At 51.3% G+C, this 15926-nt stretch overlaps 2 protein-coding genes across 4 annotated transcripts; both read left to right on the forward strand.

Annotated features, from left to right (window-relative positions):
• The first annotated feature begins 193 nt into the window (after nt 1–193).
• On the forward strand, nt 194–10970 carry LOC142062885 (uncharacterized). Of its 2 annotated transcripts, none has more exons than XM_075106056.1 (3): nt 194–291; nt 4339–5530; nt 10864–10970. In XM_075106056.1, the coding sequence occupies exons 1-3, from the start codon at nt 201–203 to the stop codon at nt 10883–10885; spliced, it is 1305 nt and encodes a 434-aa protein (XP_074962157.1). In that variant the 5' UTR covers nt 194–200; the 3' UTR covers nt 10886–10970. The 2 variants fall into 2 exon arrangements, with proteins under 2 accessions (XP_074962157.1, XP_074962156.1); XM_075106055.1 differs by lacking the exon at nt 10864–10970 and adding an exon at nt 5657–6261.
• On the forward strand, nt 10864–15775 carry HMOX2 (heme oxygenase 2). Of its 2 annotated transcripts, none has more exons than XM_075106058.1 (5): nt 10864–10971; nt 12462–12579; nt 13352–13843; nt 14802–14922; nt 15003–15775. In XM_075106058.1, the coding sequence occupies exons 1-5, from the start codon at nt 10892–10894 to the stop codon at nt 15128–15130; spliced, it is 939 nt and encodes a 312-aa protein (XP_074962159.1). In that variant the 5' UTR covers nt 10864–10891; the 3' UTR covers nt 15131–15775. The 2 variants fall into 2 exon arrangements, with proteins under 2 accessions (XP_074962159.1, XP_074962161.1); XM_075106060.1 differs by having other exon boundaries at nt 15006–15775.
• Nucleotides 15776–15926: the final 151 nt, after the last annotated feature.

The following is a 15926-nucleotide window of genomic DNA, read 5'->3' on the forward strand; positions in this document are numbered from 1 at the left end:
GCAGCGGGGCCGTAGGGGTGCCGGGGAGCCCGCCGCTCCCAGCGAGGGGTGCGCCCGGCGGAGCTGGGGCCCCGCCTCGGCGGGGAGTTGCTGGTTCCCAAGTGCAGAAGCCCTACCGCTCGGAGCAGTTACTTAAAGCCTAGGCTCTGACCCTCCCCGTTTCTCCTCCCGGAGCAGAACCCCCAGGAGCGGAGCTGGAGATGATCTCCTACATGGATCAGAAGGAGGAACTGTGGCTCTCCCACCTCCACGCCTGCGAAGGGAAGACCGTTCTGAGTGGCACCTGTCCAGGTAAGGGGCCAGTGCAATCATCCGTGAACCCGTTGACGAGAAAAACAGCTCCAGGATCCTGAAATCCCACCAAAATGCACAGGAGTGGCAGTACTGGGTCGGAGCAAGGTCCTTGCCACTTTGCCTGCTGTCTCTTGACAACAGGCAGTATCGGGGACCAGAGAAGAGCAGACAAGCAGTGGCGTCTCCCTGTATGCTTTCCCAGGCCCAAGCAGTCTGTGGCTTCCGAAACCGCCGAACTAGACTTGTGATGTCTCAGTATCATGCAGCTCTCTGTGTATTTTCTTGCCTTCTGAAGCAGTCTATGTTTTAGCATCCATGACAGCTTGCAGCAAGGAGTTCCATAGCTTATTTAGCTGTTTTATGAGTTGCTACCTCCTTTGGTTTGCTTTGAAGCTGCCTTTTAATTGTTCACTTGATGTCAGTAGTTCTTAATTTAGAACAGACAGTGCAGGATGGATCCTACCCACCCCACAGGCCACTTGTGTTTTCAAAGCCCTCTGTGGTATCCCCAGCAGAATGTGCAGTTGAGTCATCTCCTGTACAGAAGCTCTTCTGTGCCTTTGATTATTCATGTCATGCCCCTCTATCTTCCTTAGCTCCGTTGGAGTTTCTCTGAAACCGGGGATCCATCCTCCCCCTTGCACACAATAACATTTGACTAGCTGTTTTGTCTGCCTAGGAGCTGCGGTTTTGATCTGTCTGCTTTAACTCCAAGGTGCTATTCCTGAATCATACCAAGAACATCCTAGGCCCATCCTGGTATAAGTGCGAGGTGTAGAAGCTGTTCCCCTGTGCAGTTCTTTGTGTTTATCTGCAGGGAACGTCCCCTGTCACCTGGCTGGTCAGTATCATAAGGTTCTGCCACAGTTTATAGTCAGCCTTTGTGTCTTTAATCCTGAACGAGACAGAATCATCAGCAGATGTTCCCACCTCCCCTTTCCCACCCTTACCACCTTATTGAGCATCATTTATCCCACGGCAGCTTAGTTTCTTTATCAGTTTTGGTGAATGACAAATGTCTTTTGGGAATGCCTTTGGACTACTGATCTCCTTTTGCTAAAATTGACACCTCTGAAGAACTCCAAGCGGTTTGTGAAGCGAGACATCTCTTTCTAAAGGCCATGCCAGCCCTTCCCCAGTCTGCCCTCTTCGGCTGTCTGTCCATTAATTCTCTTACTATTCTCTTACTTTGATTTCTGTTTGTTTGCTTGGAATGTTGAGCCCCAGATCTCCCCTCCAGCCCTTTCTCTGGCATCACATCAGCCACCTTCCAGTCCCCTGACAGTGAGGTACCATGGTCAGCAGTCCAGCAGTGTTGTGAGGCCATGTGAGCAGCCCTGTGTGGTTAGACCAAAGGTCTGTGTAGCTCTGAGCCCTATCTCAGGGATTTGGGGACTGGCTAGAAGTGGATGCTAGGGAAGGGGATAAGATAAGCATACAATGACACCTCTGTAGCACAGTCCGCCATCATCCAGCAGCCTGAGGCTTACACATATGGTGCTATGTTATTTTTAATAGTTCTCATGGGTTTCTCTTCTGTGAATTCTTGAATTCAGTGCTGGAGACAATTGCTCTGTTCTCCTGCTGCTGAGAGACAGGTCAGAGCATTAACTGAAACTCCTTCTGTTGCTGGCTTCTCTTGAGAAAGAGAGATACAAGGGTACATTTAAGGTGATATTTAGGTTCTCTCCCAGTATGTACGCTTACTCTGCTTACTTGGAGCTTGCCTTGTAGCTATAGCACTGGCAGCCTTTTGCATATGAGAGGTCTTACCATCAATCCAAATTGTCATGGGCTGAGGAAGAACCACATTCTTCCTATCTCTCTTGCTTGTTCATTTTTGCCAGTTCAGCCTTATGCTTCCAGTATGAATTCCTCAGCATTGTGAACTTACTCTCCTTCCACTCAAAATACTCCAGTGAGTTCCTGTCGTCATGATTTTGATCAAATCCTTTACAGACAACTTGTCCCAGGTGCCAATGAAGATACCTAGTAGCTCAGAAGTAACAAAAATGGTTGTAGAAGTTGAGAGCTGGAGCCATCACTGTAATCATTGTAATAAGAAGCTTGAAACTCCTGGCTTTCCCCTAAAAGTACAGAACACCCTAGAAGACTTGATTTTCATGTACTTTGAAGGCCTTATCAAGTTCTGTATAAGTACCAAAGCTAGCATAGGTGAAGGATATCTCTTTGGGCACAACAGCAACAGAACAACTTCACTAGCTCCATTGCCTACTCAGTAAGCCTGACATACAGGTCAAAAGCTTCATGCTGGCCTGCCAGAATTGTTCTCTTCTTATCCTGTCTTTGGATATCACCTTTCTCTTTTCCTCCAGGCCTGGATGGAGTAGCTGCAGACAAATGGACTTGCCTTCGTGGTGAATAGCAAAGTTCCAGTGTCTGTTCCTCTCAAGGGACGATTTTAATGAAAACTGTATGAGGAATGAAGTGGCATCACTACCACACAAAACTGCCCTAAAAGGTATCTCAGGAGTCTGCTGTGAAATAATATCATGATGTTTTCTTATACTGAATAGAAAGAGGAAGAATAAATATGTACATATATCTGTCTGGGTTGAAATTCTAGACTCTCCTTCCTTTATTGCATCCTTACGGTTCCGTAGTGACTCTCCTCTTCCAAGGCATGCACTTCCTTATCGCAACTCTGCCAGACCACAGGAAGTGCCTGTGGTTTGTACATCGATCCCACACAGCTGATATGTTACCAGTTTATTTCACAAAGAGGTTTCAGAGAACCAGGAGGTAGCTGTTGAATCTTTCAGTAGGCAAATCTGGAGGTCTTCGTGTTTGCGGCTTTAGTCCTCAGTGTGCTTCATATTTTGGGTCTAGGTATAGTCAACAGCAAGCCATCCTTCACCCCTAGAAGTCCATATAAAGAGATCATCTAGGAATCTATTTCCCTGATCAACCTGTCTTAAATCTGGATGCAATGCCTCTCTTCAGAGATGCATGTTGACACTTCTACATCACATGTACATCCCTCTGACATCTCTTTTCCCTTCCCTGACAGCAGAAGGGTGCACGCCACGCAGGTCCTGTCTTGCCAGTTTAGCGTATAAGCCCTCAGTAACCCTGCAAAGAGCTACATTTCCTCGCTGACAGCAAAAGCCACAGTGTTGTTGGGGGTATGTGCTTTTGAACCTACTGGGATGCTCATAAAACTACATTAGAGCAGTGGGCTGGAAGGAGTGACAGCTCTGTGTACATGCCCTAGAAATCTGTGCAAGTCCCTTGTCTTGGAAAGGCTTTCAGCTGACCTTGAGTCTGTGCACCATAGGTTCATACCGGTTATGCTTCTGCAAGACTTTATGTGAATAAAAGGGCAGGGATTTGTTCATTGCCTGCGTCCCAGGAGCCGTTCATAACTGTTCAGCTAGTGTTACTTCCACTGTCTCGCACTACCTTCATCTTCCACATTTATTGGATTTCCTCAGTGCATAATCTGGAATCAGCCATGGAGGATCTTCAGCTCACCAACCACCTTTCACCTTGGATTTGTTCTGCACCAGTGGAAGCTCTAAGGTTGTCATAAGCCAAGCCCTAGGCGGTCTCTGTGTCTCATGCCTTAGTGCAAGTGTCTCCTTTGTGCATCTTCTCTCTCTCTGCAACACTAGCAGCACAAAAGCAGGGAGGTTGCATCTGTTACAACCTGAGTAATGTTCTGCTGAACAAGGCAGTTTTTTATGGTCCTCCTCTGACTACCAGCTCAACTTTTAATAATATTTTCAGATATAATATCCTGGAAGAGCAGCCACCTTGCCCATTCAAGCACTAAACGTTTACTTCTAATATGCCAATAATTTCAGTAGATTCAGGTTCTGGCAAAGCATGCAGGGCTATTTCCAGGGTTTGTTCCTGTGAACACTGTGCAAAATCCGCTGTGTAGTTTGGAGGGAAATACCAGAACTTTTTATGCTTCAAGTCAATCTGCTGCATTTTTAGAATTTGGTCCCTTTTGATTTCCCCTCTCCAAAGTTCTTTGTCCTGCCTGTGACTTCTCTCTGGATTCTCATTTTATTTTAGCTGAAGATGGGATTGTGAGCAAGAAAGAGGAAAATGCCCACCAAGGCATCCCCAGGCCAGTGGAGCCCAAGGGTTTACCCTCAGGACTCTCCAAGGCGAACAGTTCCCAGAGTCCTGTGCAGGACCCAGTCCTCCCACGCAGGTCAGAAAGGGTTCAGAGACCTCTGGGAAAGAGGCAAAGCCAGGTGATGCTGCATGGAAAAAATTTCAGGAGGCTGCCAGATATTATCCAGCAGAGAAATCCTTCTGTGGGGAGACTAACAATATGTGCGGACTGTGGGAAGAGCTTCCGGGTGAGCTCCAACTTTGTCCAGCATCAGAGAATCCATACTGGAGAGAAACCCTTTGCCTGTGCCGAGTGTGGGGAGAGGTTCCGGCAGCGGTCGCATCTCATCCAGCACCAGAGAATCCACACAGGGGAGAGGCCCTACAAGTGCTCTGAGTGCGGAAAGAGCTTCAGCATGAGCTCGAAGCTCATCCGGCACCAGGTAACCCACACCGGGGAGAAGCCCTACAAGTGTGCTGAGTGTGGGAAGAGCTTCTCCGGGAACTCGCAGCTCGTCCAGCACCAGCGAGTGCACACTGGGGAGAAACCCTACGAGTGCAGCAACTGCGGAAAGAGCTTCAGCGTGAGCTCAGCCCTGACACGACACCAGCGGGTCCACACTGGGGAGAAACCTTATGAGTGTGTGGAGTGTGGCAAGAGCTTCAGCCAGAGCTCTGAGCTCATGAAGCACCAGCGGGTCCACACTGGGGAGAAGCCGTATGAGTGCTCTGAGTGCGGGAAGAGCTTCACCGTGAGTTCAGCCCTCATCCAACACCGGCGGTTCCACATGGGTGAGCGCCCCTACAGGTGCACCGAGTGTGGAAAGAGCTTCACTGTAAGCTCCCACCTTATCCAGCACCGCCGCTTCCACACCGGGGAGCGCCCCTTTGAGTGCACCGAGTGTGGGAAGAGCTTCCTGTGGAGATCAGCCCTGCTCCGGCACTACCGGGTCCACACAGGAGAGAGGCCCTATGCCTGCACTGACTGCGGGGACAGCTTTCGGCAGAGTGCCCATCTCATCCAGCACCGGCGCATCCACACTGGGGAGCGTCCCTATGCCTGTGTGAACTGTGGGAAGGGCTTCACCGTGAGCTCTGCACTCCTCCGGCACCAGCAGATCCACAGGGGTGGAGATCCTCAGGAGGGGTGAGTGTGGGGAGCAGTTAGATCTGGTACCCTGTGAGCATCCCAGGGGAGCAAAGCCCAGTGTCTCTCTCCCTTCACTCTACTGACCACCCTGCTTGCAGAGGGTGAAAGCAGTTTATTTTTTAGAAGAGCAAGTCCTAAGAGAGATGGAAGAAGGGGAGAGTCGGTGCAAGGAGCTGAATTGGAGGTTTGGGGAAGAGCCTGTGACACAGCAGAGGAAGCAGGTGGTGGCCAGAGGGATTGCTCTTGGGAGAGCCATTTCTCTCTCGAGAGAGAGAAATGAGATAGAGAAATCAAAGAAATGAAATAGCTTGAAAAGGCTGGAATGTACTTGGCGGTGTATTTTAGAGGAAGGCAAACGCCTTACCTTTTGTCTGTGCAAGCATGTTTCAGGCAATTTATAGAGTGAACCAAATGCACCATCTTAGACCCTGCAACGCTCTGACCAGCTAAACAAGAGCTCCCGTATTCCCTCCCTGCCACCGCTCTGGTTAGAGGCCCTGAATTACCCTCCTCGCTCTGTGGGCCAGGCCTGGGGCACGGAGGACCCTCACACGCCCCGTCCCGTCACTCGGGCCGGCCCGGCTGTGGCCCGCGTCCCACGTGACCGCTGCCCGGTGTCTGCCCAGGCCGGAGCCCCCGCGGGAGCCCGACCGCTGTACTAACGTGGCGTCATTATTTCTAAAATCGCCGAATAAAACCATCTTTAAAAAAACACCGTTTCCGCAATTTTCCCGTAACCGCCACAACCCTCGTTGCCCTCCTCTTCCTCCGTGGCGCCGCTTGCGCATGCGCGGCTTCACCGGGGGGGCAGGACCTTGCGCGACGCTGGAGGCCGCCGTTGGCCGAAGGCGAGGGGAGGGGGCCGGAGCTGTGTGACGTCCGGGTCGCCTCCACCAATCGGCGGCGCCGGTGCGTGCCGTCCGTGGCTTCTGATTCGCTGCCCTGTCACCTCCCCCCGTCAATAAACGCCGGGTGGCTGGGATGGGTCTTTGTCTCGCGCCGCCGGGCAGAGGGCGGGAGGCGGCAGCAGCAGAGGGTGAGTGTGCGCGGCGCGTCTCCATGGTAACGCGGCTGGGCCGGGTGTGGCGGGCGGCCTTCTCCGGTACCGGGCTTGGGCCCCGCCTACACTCGGGCCCGCTTCCCCGCTGGGGGAAGGAGGCAGCGGGCCCGGCCTCCCCACTCCCGGGGCCAGGTGGGCCTGGTGCGCCCCTCTCAAGGCCTGGGCCCTCCGCCTCTGCCCGCTGGGGCCTGGGAGCAGCTGCCGGCCGCGGGGAGGGCGGTGGCTGCCGTCCTGCCTGCCCCGCCCCAGGCCGGGTTGCTGGGGGGAGCCCCGGCGGGGCGCGGAGTGAAGGATGGTCCTCGACAGTCCTGGAGCAGTTTCGGGATGCGCAGCGCCTGCCGGCGAGCTGCGTGCTGGTGAGTAGGTCTGGCGGCGTGCCGGGCCGGCAGCTATCAGGCCTCCCTCGTCTCTTCCTTCTGCTCCCATGGGCGAGCGTCTGCACTGCAGCTGAGGAAGTGTGCCAGAACGGTTGCCTCATATCCCTGCGGCACTTCCTGCACGTAGCTTCTTGTGAAGGGTGCCTGAGTGTCCTTCTGGAGAGGAGCCCTACGCTGGCTTCTCCTAGTGGCCCTTAGAGTCTCTTGACTCGCATCAGCTCCATGAAGAGCTTGGAGGATGAAGGCCTCTTGCTGTTCCTGCTTTTCCGTTGTTGGCTGAAACGAATGTCTTATTCAAGCCTCACAGTGCCCAGCACTGGTACACAGCACTGCGTTACATATGTCAGCCATAAGCACCTGATGCTGTCCCTGTGTGGGGTGTCACAGGCACAGCTGGCTGTGAGCTTGGACAGGCAGGGCAAGTGCTGGCTCTCCCCAGAACAAAGGCTGTTCAACATGTTCATGCGTGTCTGTCACACTGCACTCCTCCCCCCCAGATCTGCTCCTGACTGACCTGCCCCTTGCGCTGTTCTGGCTGACCTGAGAAAATAGATTCCTGATGCGCTGCCTGACACAAGCGCCAGTTACCAAAGTGCAGAACTGGACAAGATCTGTGAAGTCACCAGGACTTTACCTCCTCGGGCGATCTGTTGAGGTGCTGGACTGCAGCTCTGGTGGACAGAAGTAGCATTTATGTGGGCACTGCTAGAACTGTCTTGGACTTGAATTATTGCCTAAATTTAGGCTGTGACTAGGTGAAGTCTTAAACCAAGCTGGGATCAGGTGATGTAGTAACTTATTCTGTGAGGCTCCATTTCCAGCAGCAGCTGCCAGTCCAGCCAGCCCAGAGAGAGAAGGAGATGCGAAGCTCTCCTAATATGATTGCCAGGTTATTTCTGTGATGATTCTTCAAGGTGCTAGGCCTGGGGTTTGTCTCTGCTGCAGCAATGCTTGGGTAGGTCCAGCCATGCTCTGCTGCTTTTTAAAGCAAGTACGTAAACTCTGCATGTGGGAAAATACCTTGGAGGTGCATGCTAGTGGAACAGCAAACATGAACTCTGTACTGCTTGGGTGTTTGTGAATTACTGAACTTCTCCCAAGGTTCCCCAAGCAAAGCCAGGACTTCCAGTCCCCTCCCTGCAGCAGCGTCTACTTCCTTCAAAAGGCATGGGACTGTTGGGATTGAGTGTCTTCCTACCCCAAGAAGAATACCTGTGCATCTTGAGCATGAAGCTTGCTGTGGAAATGTGTGCAGGGATGGCATTAGGAAAAGTCTAAGCCATCATATTTACCTGTACTTGTACTGTCCTCACCTTGGGCTAAAGGGACTGGTGTCATCACTGCCCTGCATATTGCTATAGAGATGAATGTGTCAGACTGAGCCTTTACAAAAAAAAAAAAAAAACAACACCCATGGGAGATATGATTCTGAGAGCACGTCAAAGTCCTTAAACAACTTTGCTTGCTAACCCCAGCAAGCAGACAGCTTTATTTCTGCAACACTAGTACAGGCTTGAGTAAAGGCTTCTGAGATCCCATCAGATGCCCTGTTTGTAGCATGGAGAGCAAAGTTCCAGTGTTGGTGAGTGCTGTTAGACATGAGCATGCTGCGAGGTGTGGGTGCGGAGGCCTTAACCAGTAAGTTAGCAGACACATCCTGTACAGTGATGATCTCAGGAGTCATGTATGTCTGGCCACTGGGAGTCTTGAACCATTGCTGCTGTTAGCTATTAGTTTCTAAGAATTGATCTGGTGTGTTCCTTTGGGTTAGATTTAATATCAACCTTCAGGCCTCTTCCAGGGGATGAACAGTGCTGAAGTGCTCTTTGTAGCTCTGCTCTCACCTGCTGCTGTGTACAGGTGGCTGTTGCAGGCCTGCCGGTGTGCGGAGGCAGCACGCCCTACCACCAGGACTCAGTTGTCTTGGAAGTGTAAGATAAATTAGAACCAGTTTAATTTTGGAATCTGCATTTCTTGAGCAGTGCCTGGCCCAAAGTAAGCTGAGTGGGAGGCCAGGGTCTCATCAGAACTTGTGCGTCTGTATTGGCAGGAGGCTGGGCTGGGCTGTGCTGCAAGGCAAGCAGGCTGTTCCCCCCGTGCCCATGACAGGGTCTTGTCTGAGCCCAGGCAGGTTATTTGCCTCTTTGCTTCTGTTTCCATTCCTTGCAGTGGACATCTCCCAGTGTTTGAAGCTGAAGCTGTGTGATGAGTGAAGGTAGGTCCTGTTTGCTGACCTGGTGTGAACATGCTTGCTGTCTAGAGAGTGACCAGATAGTCAGCATGGCACCTGAACCTGGTTTCCTCAAATATCTGAGCTCTTGTGCTGGTGTGCCTTTCAGTGCCTGGCTGTGTCATCCTGCCCTAAATGTCTCTACCCTAGGGATGAGGAGGATGAGCTGTGCCATGTCCTGTGGGGCGGGGCAATGGGGATGTAGGGCTGCCTCCCCTAACAGCTTCTGCTACTGCAGCAGGCTAGCTGGCATCATGAAGTAATGCATTTCGCTCGGTCCTCCCTTCAGGGAAGGCTCTGTCCTGGTGGCCCAAAGGCTGGGTGATCACAGGAGAAACCTTCACCCTGGTGATATGTTCTCCAAACTGAGTGCTGTGCCTGGGGATGTGTGCTCAGACCCAGCTCCCAGTGCTCCTGGCCAAGTCCTGTGTCAGAGTGTGGAGGGCAGCAAGAGTGGCTTAGAAACTCGGGGTTGAGGAACTGGAGAGCAGTTAATTTATAACTGGTGTGCTGTGTGCAAGCTGGGAGCCAGCAGCTGATGTGCTGTTGCTGGCCCTGTGCTAATGAGCTTGGTGAGCTTGCGGATGCAGCCCACCAAAGGGGACTGAACTGGTGTGGGAGAGCATGAGGGATGGCTGTCTTCTAGTGAATGCTTTACAAAGAGCCAGCAAGCAGCTTAGTTCCTTACTCATCTGGCAAAGGTTGCCTGTAAGGTGGTGGTGCTGTTCTGCACAAAGCTGATTACAGGTCCAGTTAATAAATGAGGTAGCTGGATTTCTGGCTTAACAGGGGTGCTCAACTAATGTAAGCCAGGTGTCTTGCTCCTGTTTCTGGGTAGGTGTTTCGTATCCTGCTACATCTGAGGAGATTTTTTGCCTTTTGCAAAAGGGGAGGGAGATCCCAGTTACTTCTGTGGTTTGGAGTAAACCCTGCTAGGCAGGAGAGGAATGTGTGAGTGGTAGCAGGAGCATCTGCAGCTTGTTCTGTTCAGAGAATGGCTGCTTTGATTCTTCATGGAGTACAGCCCAGGAAAGGCAGAACAGTGAAATCTGCTCCTGCTTTGGGAGCTCCTCCTCATAGACTCTGTTGCAGGGAAGGCTTTCGTTTCCGCTCTGAGCTGCCTGGCTTCAGAGCTTAGCTGGCCTAATTCACTGCTGCTGTCTTCCAGGGGAGGCTCTGTACTGCTGTGGAAATGAAGTAGCTTGTTATTCCTCCTGACTGAAGGAGAGGCGCTTCCCTTTCCATTTACTCTGCTCAGAGTCTGACATTGGATGGGATATTTGGTAGCACCAGTGGAAAGCAGCTTGCTCACAATTTCCATGCAGATTGCTAACATGAGGGTCTCTGGTCATCTTCAGCCAGGAACCATCCCGAAGTGGGAAACCTAATGCAGGCTGCTTGCTGTGTTGTAGGCCTCCTCTGAGGTTAATATGTTGTGAACTGGATGTTAGTGTTGATGTTCACCTGAGGTAGCTCAACTGAATAAGCAAGGTTGCTTCCTTGAGAATACCTGGTGTGCAGTGGAAATGGCCAGTGGCTGCTTCTCACTGCCTACTGTGGTGGAGCAGCCCAGAGGCTCCTTGCTAGACTGCTCAGCATTTCATACCTATCCCTTTGCTAAGGCAGCTTTCCTCTAAAATGACTGTCTAATTTTGCCTTTCAGATTGCCTAATCTCCATCACTGACTAGCAATGCCATCAGCTATGGAGGGCTCCGAGCAGGGAGGAGGGGAAATCTTGCTCTACGAGGAAACAGAAGATGATAATGTCAGGTGAGTCCTGTCTCATAACACGGCACAGACAGAGTCTTGGGCAAGGCAGGAGACCTCTGAGGTAAAGGAGTGATCTTTCTCCTAATCTGAAAAAGAATGAGGGATTTCAATAGGTGATTAATCAAATATATGAGCAGTAAAATCTGTTTAATCAAACTGTACTGGAAGGGTGGAGGGGATAGGAAGGAGCAATCTGGCTAAGGCTGCAACAGCAGGGTTTTTTTTAGCCTCTACTATCAAACTCACATTTCAGAAATGCTTTGACCATTTGGTAGTTGGCTAGGAAGGCACAAGCACAAGGTGTACTGGTTTTCGGTGGCTTGCTGGGCAGTCTTATATGGTAGCTACTTCTTCATTTGAAAAATTACTCTAGAGGTGAACTCTGCTCCAGTGAGCTGCCTCTCTTGTCTTTGCAGAATACCCACTGGTCTAGGCAAGACTGTTTTCTTGGAGGTTAGTTTAAAAAACGAATTCATACACATGCTTTAAAAGCCAAGGCTCTCAGACTTAGAAAATGGCAAGGGTGAATAGGGTGCTTCCCAGAACACCTAGATAGGCTGGTTGACTTCTCTTTGACTTGACGGGCTCGGTTTCATGAGACGTTAATGCTACCTGGTTCTCCCAGCCCATCCAGGCCTTGTCTAGCCTGTTGGCTGCAGTGTTCAGCCACTCAGTGGATCTGAAGTGTTCAGAGTCTGTTTCACCTGCACAAACATACTATCTGTAGCAAACTAGTCATAAAAACTGTAATGTGGACTTTGGCATAATTCTGAGTGAGTGTAGGTGTTGATGATAAACTGAAGTGCAGTGGCTGTAACCTAAAACCATAAATTTTCTTTTTTTTTTTTTTTGAAAGACAATTTGTGGAAACCTGCAAAAACAGTGTAATACAGATGAATAAACTTTTTAATGGTGTTCTAGCCCTGTTTTGCCATTCAGCTCTCCTCTTCTCCAGCAGTTAATACTCAAGTTGGAAAAGCTAGGGTCCTACCTGTGTACGCATCTGCTCTTACCTGAGCCTTTCTCCTTCTGAGTGACCACGGAGGACACCACCAAGGCTCCCATGCCCTTTAGTCTGCCCTGGTAGTTGCTCTTCATATGCTCAAGGCCTCCTTTTGTAGTATTGCTGGGGCTCATGTGGATTTAGAAGCAAAAGTAATGGTGTAGGGATCAGAAGATCCTTGGCAATTGCTTCAGTATCCTGGGTCTGAGCCCCTGGTGAGCCCCAGCCCTCCCAGAATGGCAAGTCTGCTTGGCACATGGGTGCTTGCACCTGTGGAAGGAGCCTCTGGCTGCTGCCACCCTGCTGCTTCTTCCTGGTGATGGCACTTCCAGCCTGTGGGGCTGGCCTTGAGGGATCCCACCTTGTACCTTTTCCAAACTGGGCCTGAGATGGTAGGGAGTGGGGGGATCCCTCCAAACACAGCAGGGACAAACTCTATATTGCATGTGGAAGTGGGATGAAAGGAGCTCTCCCTGTTTGCCTGCAGTCCCACTGACCTTTCAGAGCTGCTGAAGGAGGGGACTAAGGAATCCCATGACCGTGCGGAGAACACTCAGTTTGTCAAAAGCTTCCTGAAAGGACAGATCAAGAAGGAGCTCTTCAAGGTGAGTGCTGCTCTGCTCCTGTGGCAGCTCTTTGACATACCCACTGACTGATGCAGACTGAGGCAGAGTCCCACAGCCCTTTGTGTAGGGGATGGGGAGGAATCCAGTTTCTAGGTGGCATGGTCAAAACTACGGGAGGGCCCTTGCCCGGGACTCCTGCCAGGTGTATCCTACAGCTGGGACCCAGGGGCAAGGAGCATGCTGGCCCAGCACAGGCTTGATTAGGTAGAAGTGCTGAGCTTCTGGCTGCTCAAGGCAGGTGTGGCTGAAGCACAGATACTGGTGGCATGACAGCACTTATTCCATCCTCCAAAGACTAGACTGTTTTCCATAGACTTCAGGTTGGTTTGCTTTCTCTTCTGTACAGAAGAGATGGTATTCTGGGTCTGACCAGCACTGTCTGATCCCAAAGGTCTCAGCATATACAGTAATCTCCTATAACACAAGGCTGTTGGTGCTGGTTGTACCTTTTGGATGAAGTTTGCCCCTGTGCCTTGCTCTCAAGGTGACAGGAGGCCCAGAGCACACAGATGGCAACATCAGGCTAATTCTTAGCTCGTGCTGTGTAGGCATTGTTGTTATGAATGTAGATAAAAAGCCTCTGATCCTTCAAGTGATACATGCCTGGTGCGGGCTTTCCAGGCTGGTTCTGTGTCAAGCCTGTGGCTTTCCTCCTTGTTTACCCCACCTCTGTGCTGTGGGGCAGCAGTGACAAGGTGTGATGTGCTGATCTGGTAAATGGCTTCTCACATCAGCTGTGCTTCTTCTGTAGCTGGCCACAGTGGCGCTTTACTTCACGTACTCTGCTCTGGAAGAGGAAATGGATCGCAACAAGGACAACCCAGTCTTTGCTCCTCTGTATTTCCCCCTAGAGCTTCACCGAAGAGAAGCGTTGGTCAAAGACCTGAAATATTTCTATGGAGAAGACTGGAAAGAGAAGATCCAGTGTTCAGAGGCAACTCAGCACTATGTGGACAGAATTCATCATGTGGGACAGCACGAGCCAGAGCTGCTGGTGGCTCATGCTTATACACGCTACATGGGTGATCTCTCAGGTGGCCAAGTGCTGAAGAAGGTAGCCCAGAGGGCCCTGAAGTTGCCCAGTACTGAGGAAGGGATCCAATTCTATGTGTTTGACAACATTTCCAATGCGCAGCAGTTCAAGCAGCTCTATAGAGCAAGGATGAATGCCCTGGACTTGGACAAGAACATCAAGGAAAGGATCGTGGAAGAGGCCAACCGAGCCTTCAGATTTAATATGCAGGTACGAAATCCCCTGAGCCCCGTACATGTAGGTGCTGCTGCTTTTGGGTCTGAGACCACCAGAGCCCCTCCTTTTTGAGGGGGTGGGATTCCAGTTTGAATAGCTCTTTTGCTAACTTCTGGAGACATGGGTGGTGTTGGGTAGGAACTCCTCCCATATTCCAAGACCACAGCCAAACCTCTGATGAGGGCAAAATGAAGATGGCTTCACAACATTCCTGTGTGCTGTGCGGCTCTGAAGCAGTGGGGGGAGCAGAGCTCTCACTTCAAGACAGCCTCAAACAGTTTGAGCATATCATACCACAGTGGTTACAATTCACCTCCTGTCTCACATCTGACATGTTGCGCAATGGCCAAAAATGTCTGTAGCCTCTCATTCCTTCCCGTAGTATTTGCCGTTCATAAAACCTGACTGAGCCACCACTTGCCCCAGGGGGAGTAACATAGTCTTAGTTACTGGATGGATGCTTTAATCCATGCCTGTAGTAGGTTGGTGTGGTTTAAGCTGCCTAGGAATGTGGTGGGAAGTGGCTGGCTCATCTGTCAGGATCTTTGAGGAAACCCCTGGCATCGGAGCTGGAGGGGCTGCCTGACCCCAGCAGGAACAGGAGTGTTGATCCCCAGAGAGGGTCCACAGCAGGGAGGGGAGAGGGTGTTGCCTCATACTCCCCCCGGCAGCAGGCTGGGAGGTGAACAGCAGGGTGATGCTGTGTCCATCTCGCTCCTGGGTCTGACTCAATGCTGTTGGAATGCGGGGTGCCTTCTCAGAGCCATGGCATGTGCCAGATGTCACCACAGGGCTGCCTGCAGGGAGCTCTGAAATGAGTAGCATATGCTGCCTGTGTGGGGAGGGAGGCAGGAGTGGCTCTTGCTTGTTCTCCAGATCGGATTGTTCTGGGCATCAAGGTGAAAGCTGCCTGGCTCTGCCTGCTTCATGTACTCACTGTGACTACTTGCAGGTATTTGATGAACTGGACAAGATTGGCAGGTCACTGACAGAAGAAGCCCAAGATGGAGGCTTTCCAGTCCATGATGGAAAAGGAGACCTACGCAAATGCCCTTACTATGCAGATGAGCTAGGTAGGTCATGGGCAACAACAGAGCTGCCACACGCATATGGTGCAAGACTTGCAGCACTAAGGGTGCTTTCTGTGTTCTAGCAGGCAAGGCGGGAGCTGGCTGCCCCTATCATGCTGCTGTGGCCCTGGCAAAGCAACCCCTAGCACAGCTGATCCTGGCGGCCTGCCTCGCTGTGGCAGCAGGAGCTGTAGCGTGGTATGTCATGTGATGGGGAGAGCAACACATGGTTCTAAATGATGTCATTGTCTTCAAACTGTTCCCTTGCTGTTGGTGAGTACAGGGTGGAAGTAAGAAAATAAACAGGAATCCTGTGGGACTGTCAGAGACTCTTTGCACACCAGTAGTGCAAGCACTGTAATTATAATGTTGGTAGCTGACTAGTGTACAGGACTGATCTGGTGCGAGGATTCCACTTCAGTGCTGCCCTACCCAGGCTGGGGCAGCTTTTATGGCTAGATATGTCTTGTCCTGTACTGGCAAAGGCTTCATGTGCTTGGCTTTTCATCTTCTTCCTGGAAGCAATTGCTGGAGGGAGTTTCCTGCCCTGGGCTGCAACCCAAGAATGTGTCATCAGCTTTTTCAGTGAAGAGCACTCTGTTTCCTACTCTGAGAAACTGATGTTTCAGTCGTGCTGCAGTGGCTGTGCCATAGGGCTGTTAGCGCAAAGTCACAATGTCCTGGAGACCAAGCCTAGCTCATGTGTGATGAAGCTCCCTGGGGCTGGGGCCAGACTGTGTGTATGGGGCGGGCTCTAAAGGTGACAAATGTGTATTGGTTGTGGGTTGGGTTTTGGCTTGTTTTGATCGTTTTGTTTTCTGAACCCTTGACCAGAATAAAAAGTTGCAATGCTGTAGTTGGGGAAAGCCAAAACCACATCACTGGTAGCACAGGTGACCTGTGCTGTGAGGTGGAGGTCTCTTCCTCCTCTGCTCAAGTGCTTAGGCACAAGGAGAGGGGCTGCCTGAGCAGCACAGCTGAGGGATGGGCAGGGAAAGCTCCTGTTA

Source organism: Phalacrocorax aristotelis, chromosome 10 (assembly GCF_949628215.1).
Source record: "Phalacrocorax aristotelis chromosome 10, bGulAri2.1, whole genome shotgun sequence".
NCBI classification, from domain to species: domain Eukaryota; kingdom Metazoa; phylum Chordata; class Aves; order Suliformes; family Phalacrocoracidae; genus Phalacrocorax; species Phalacrocorax aristotelis.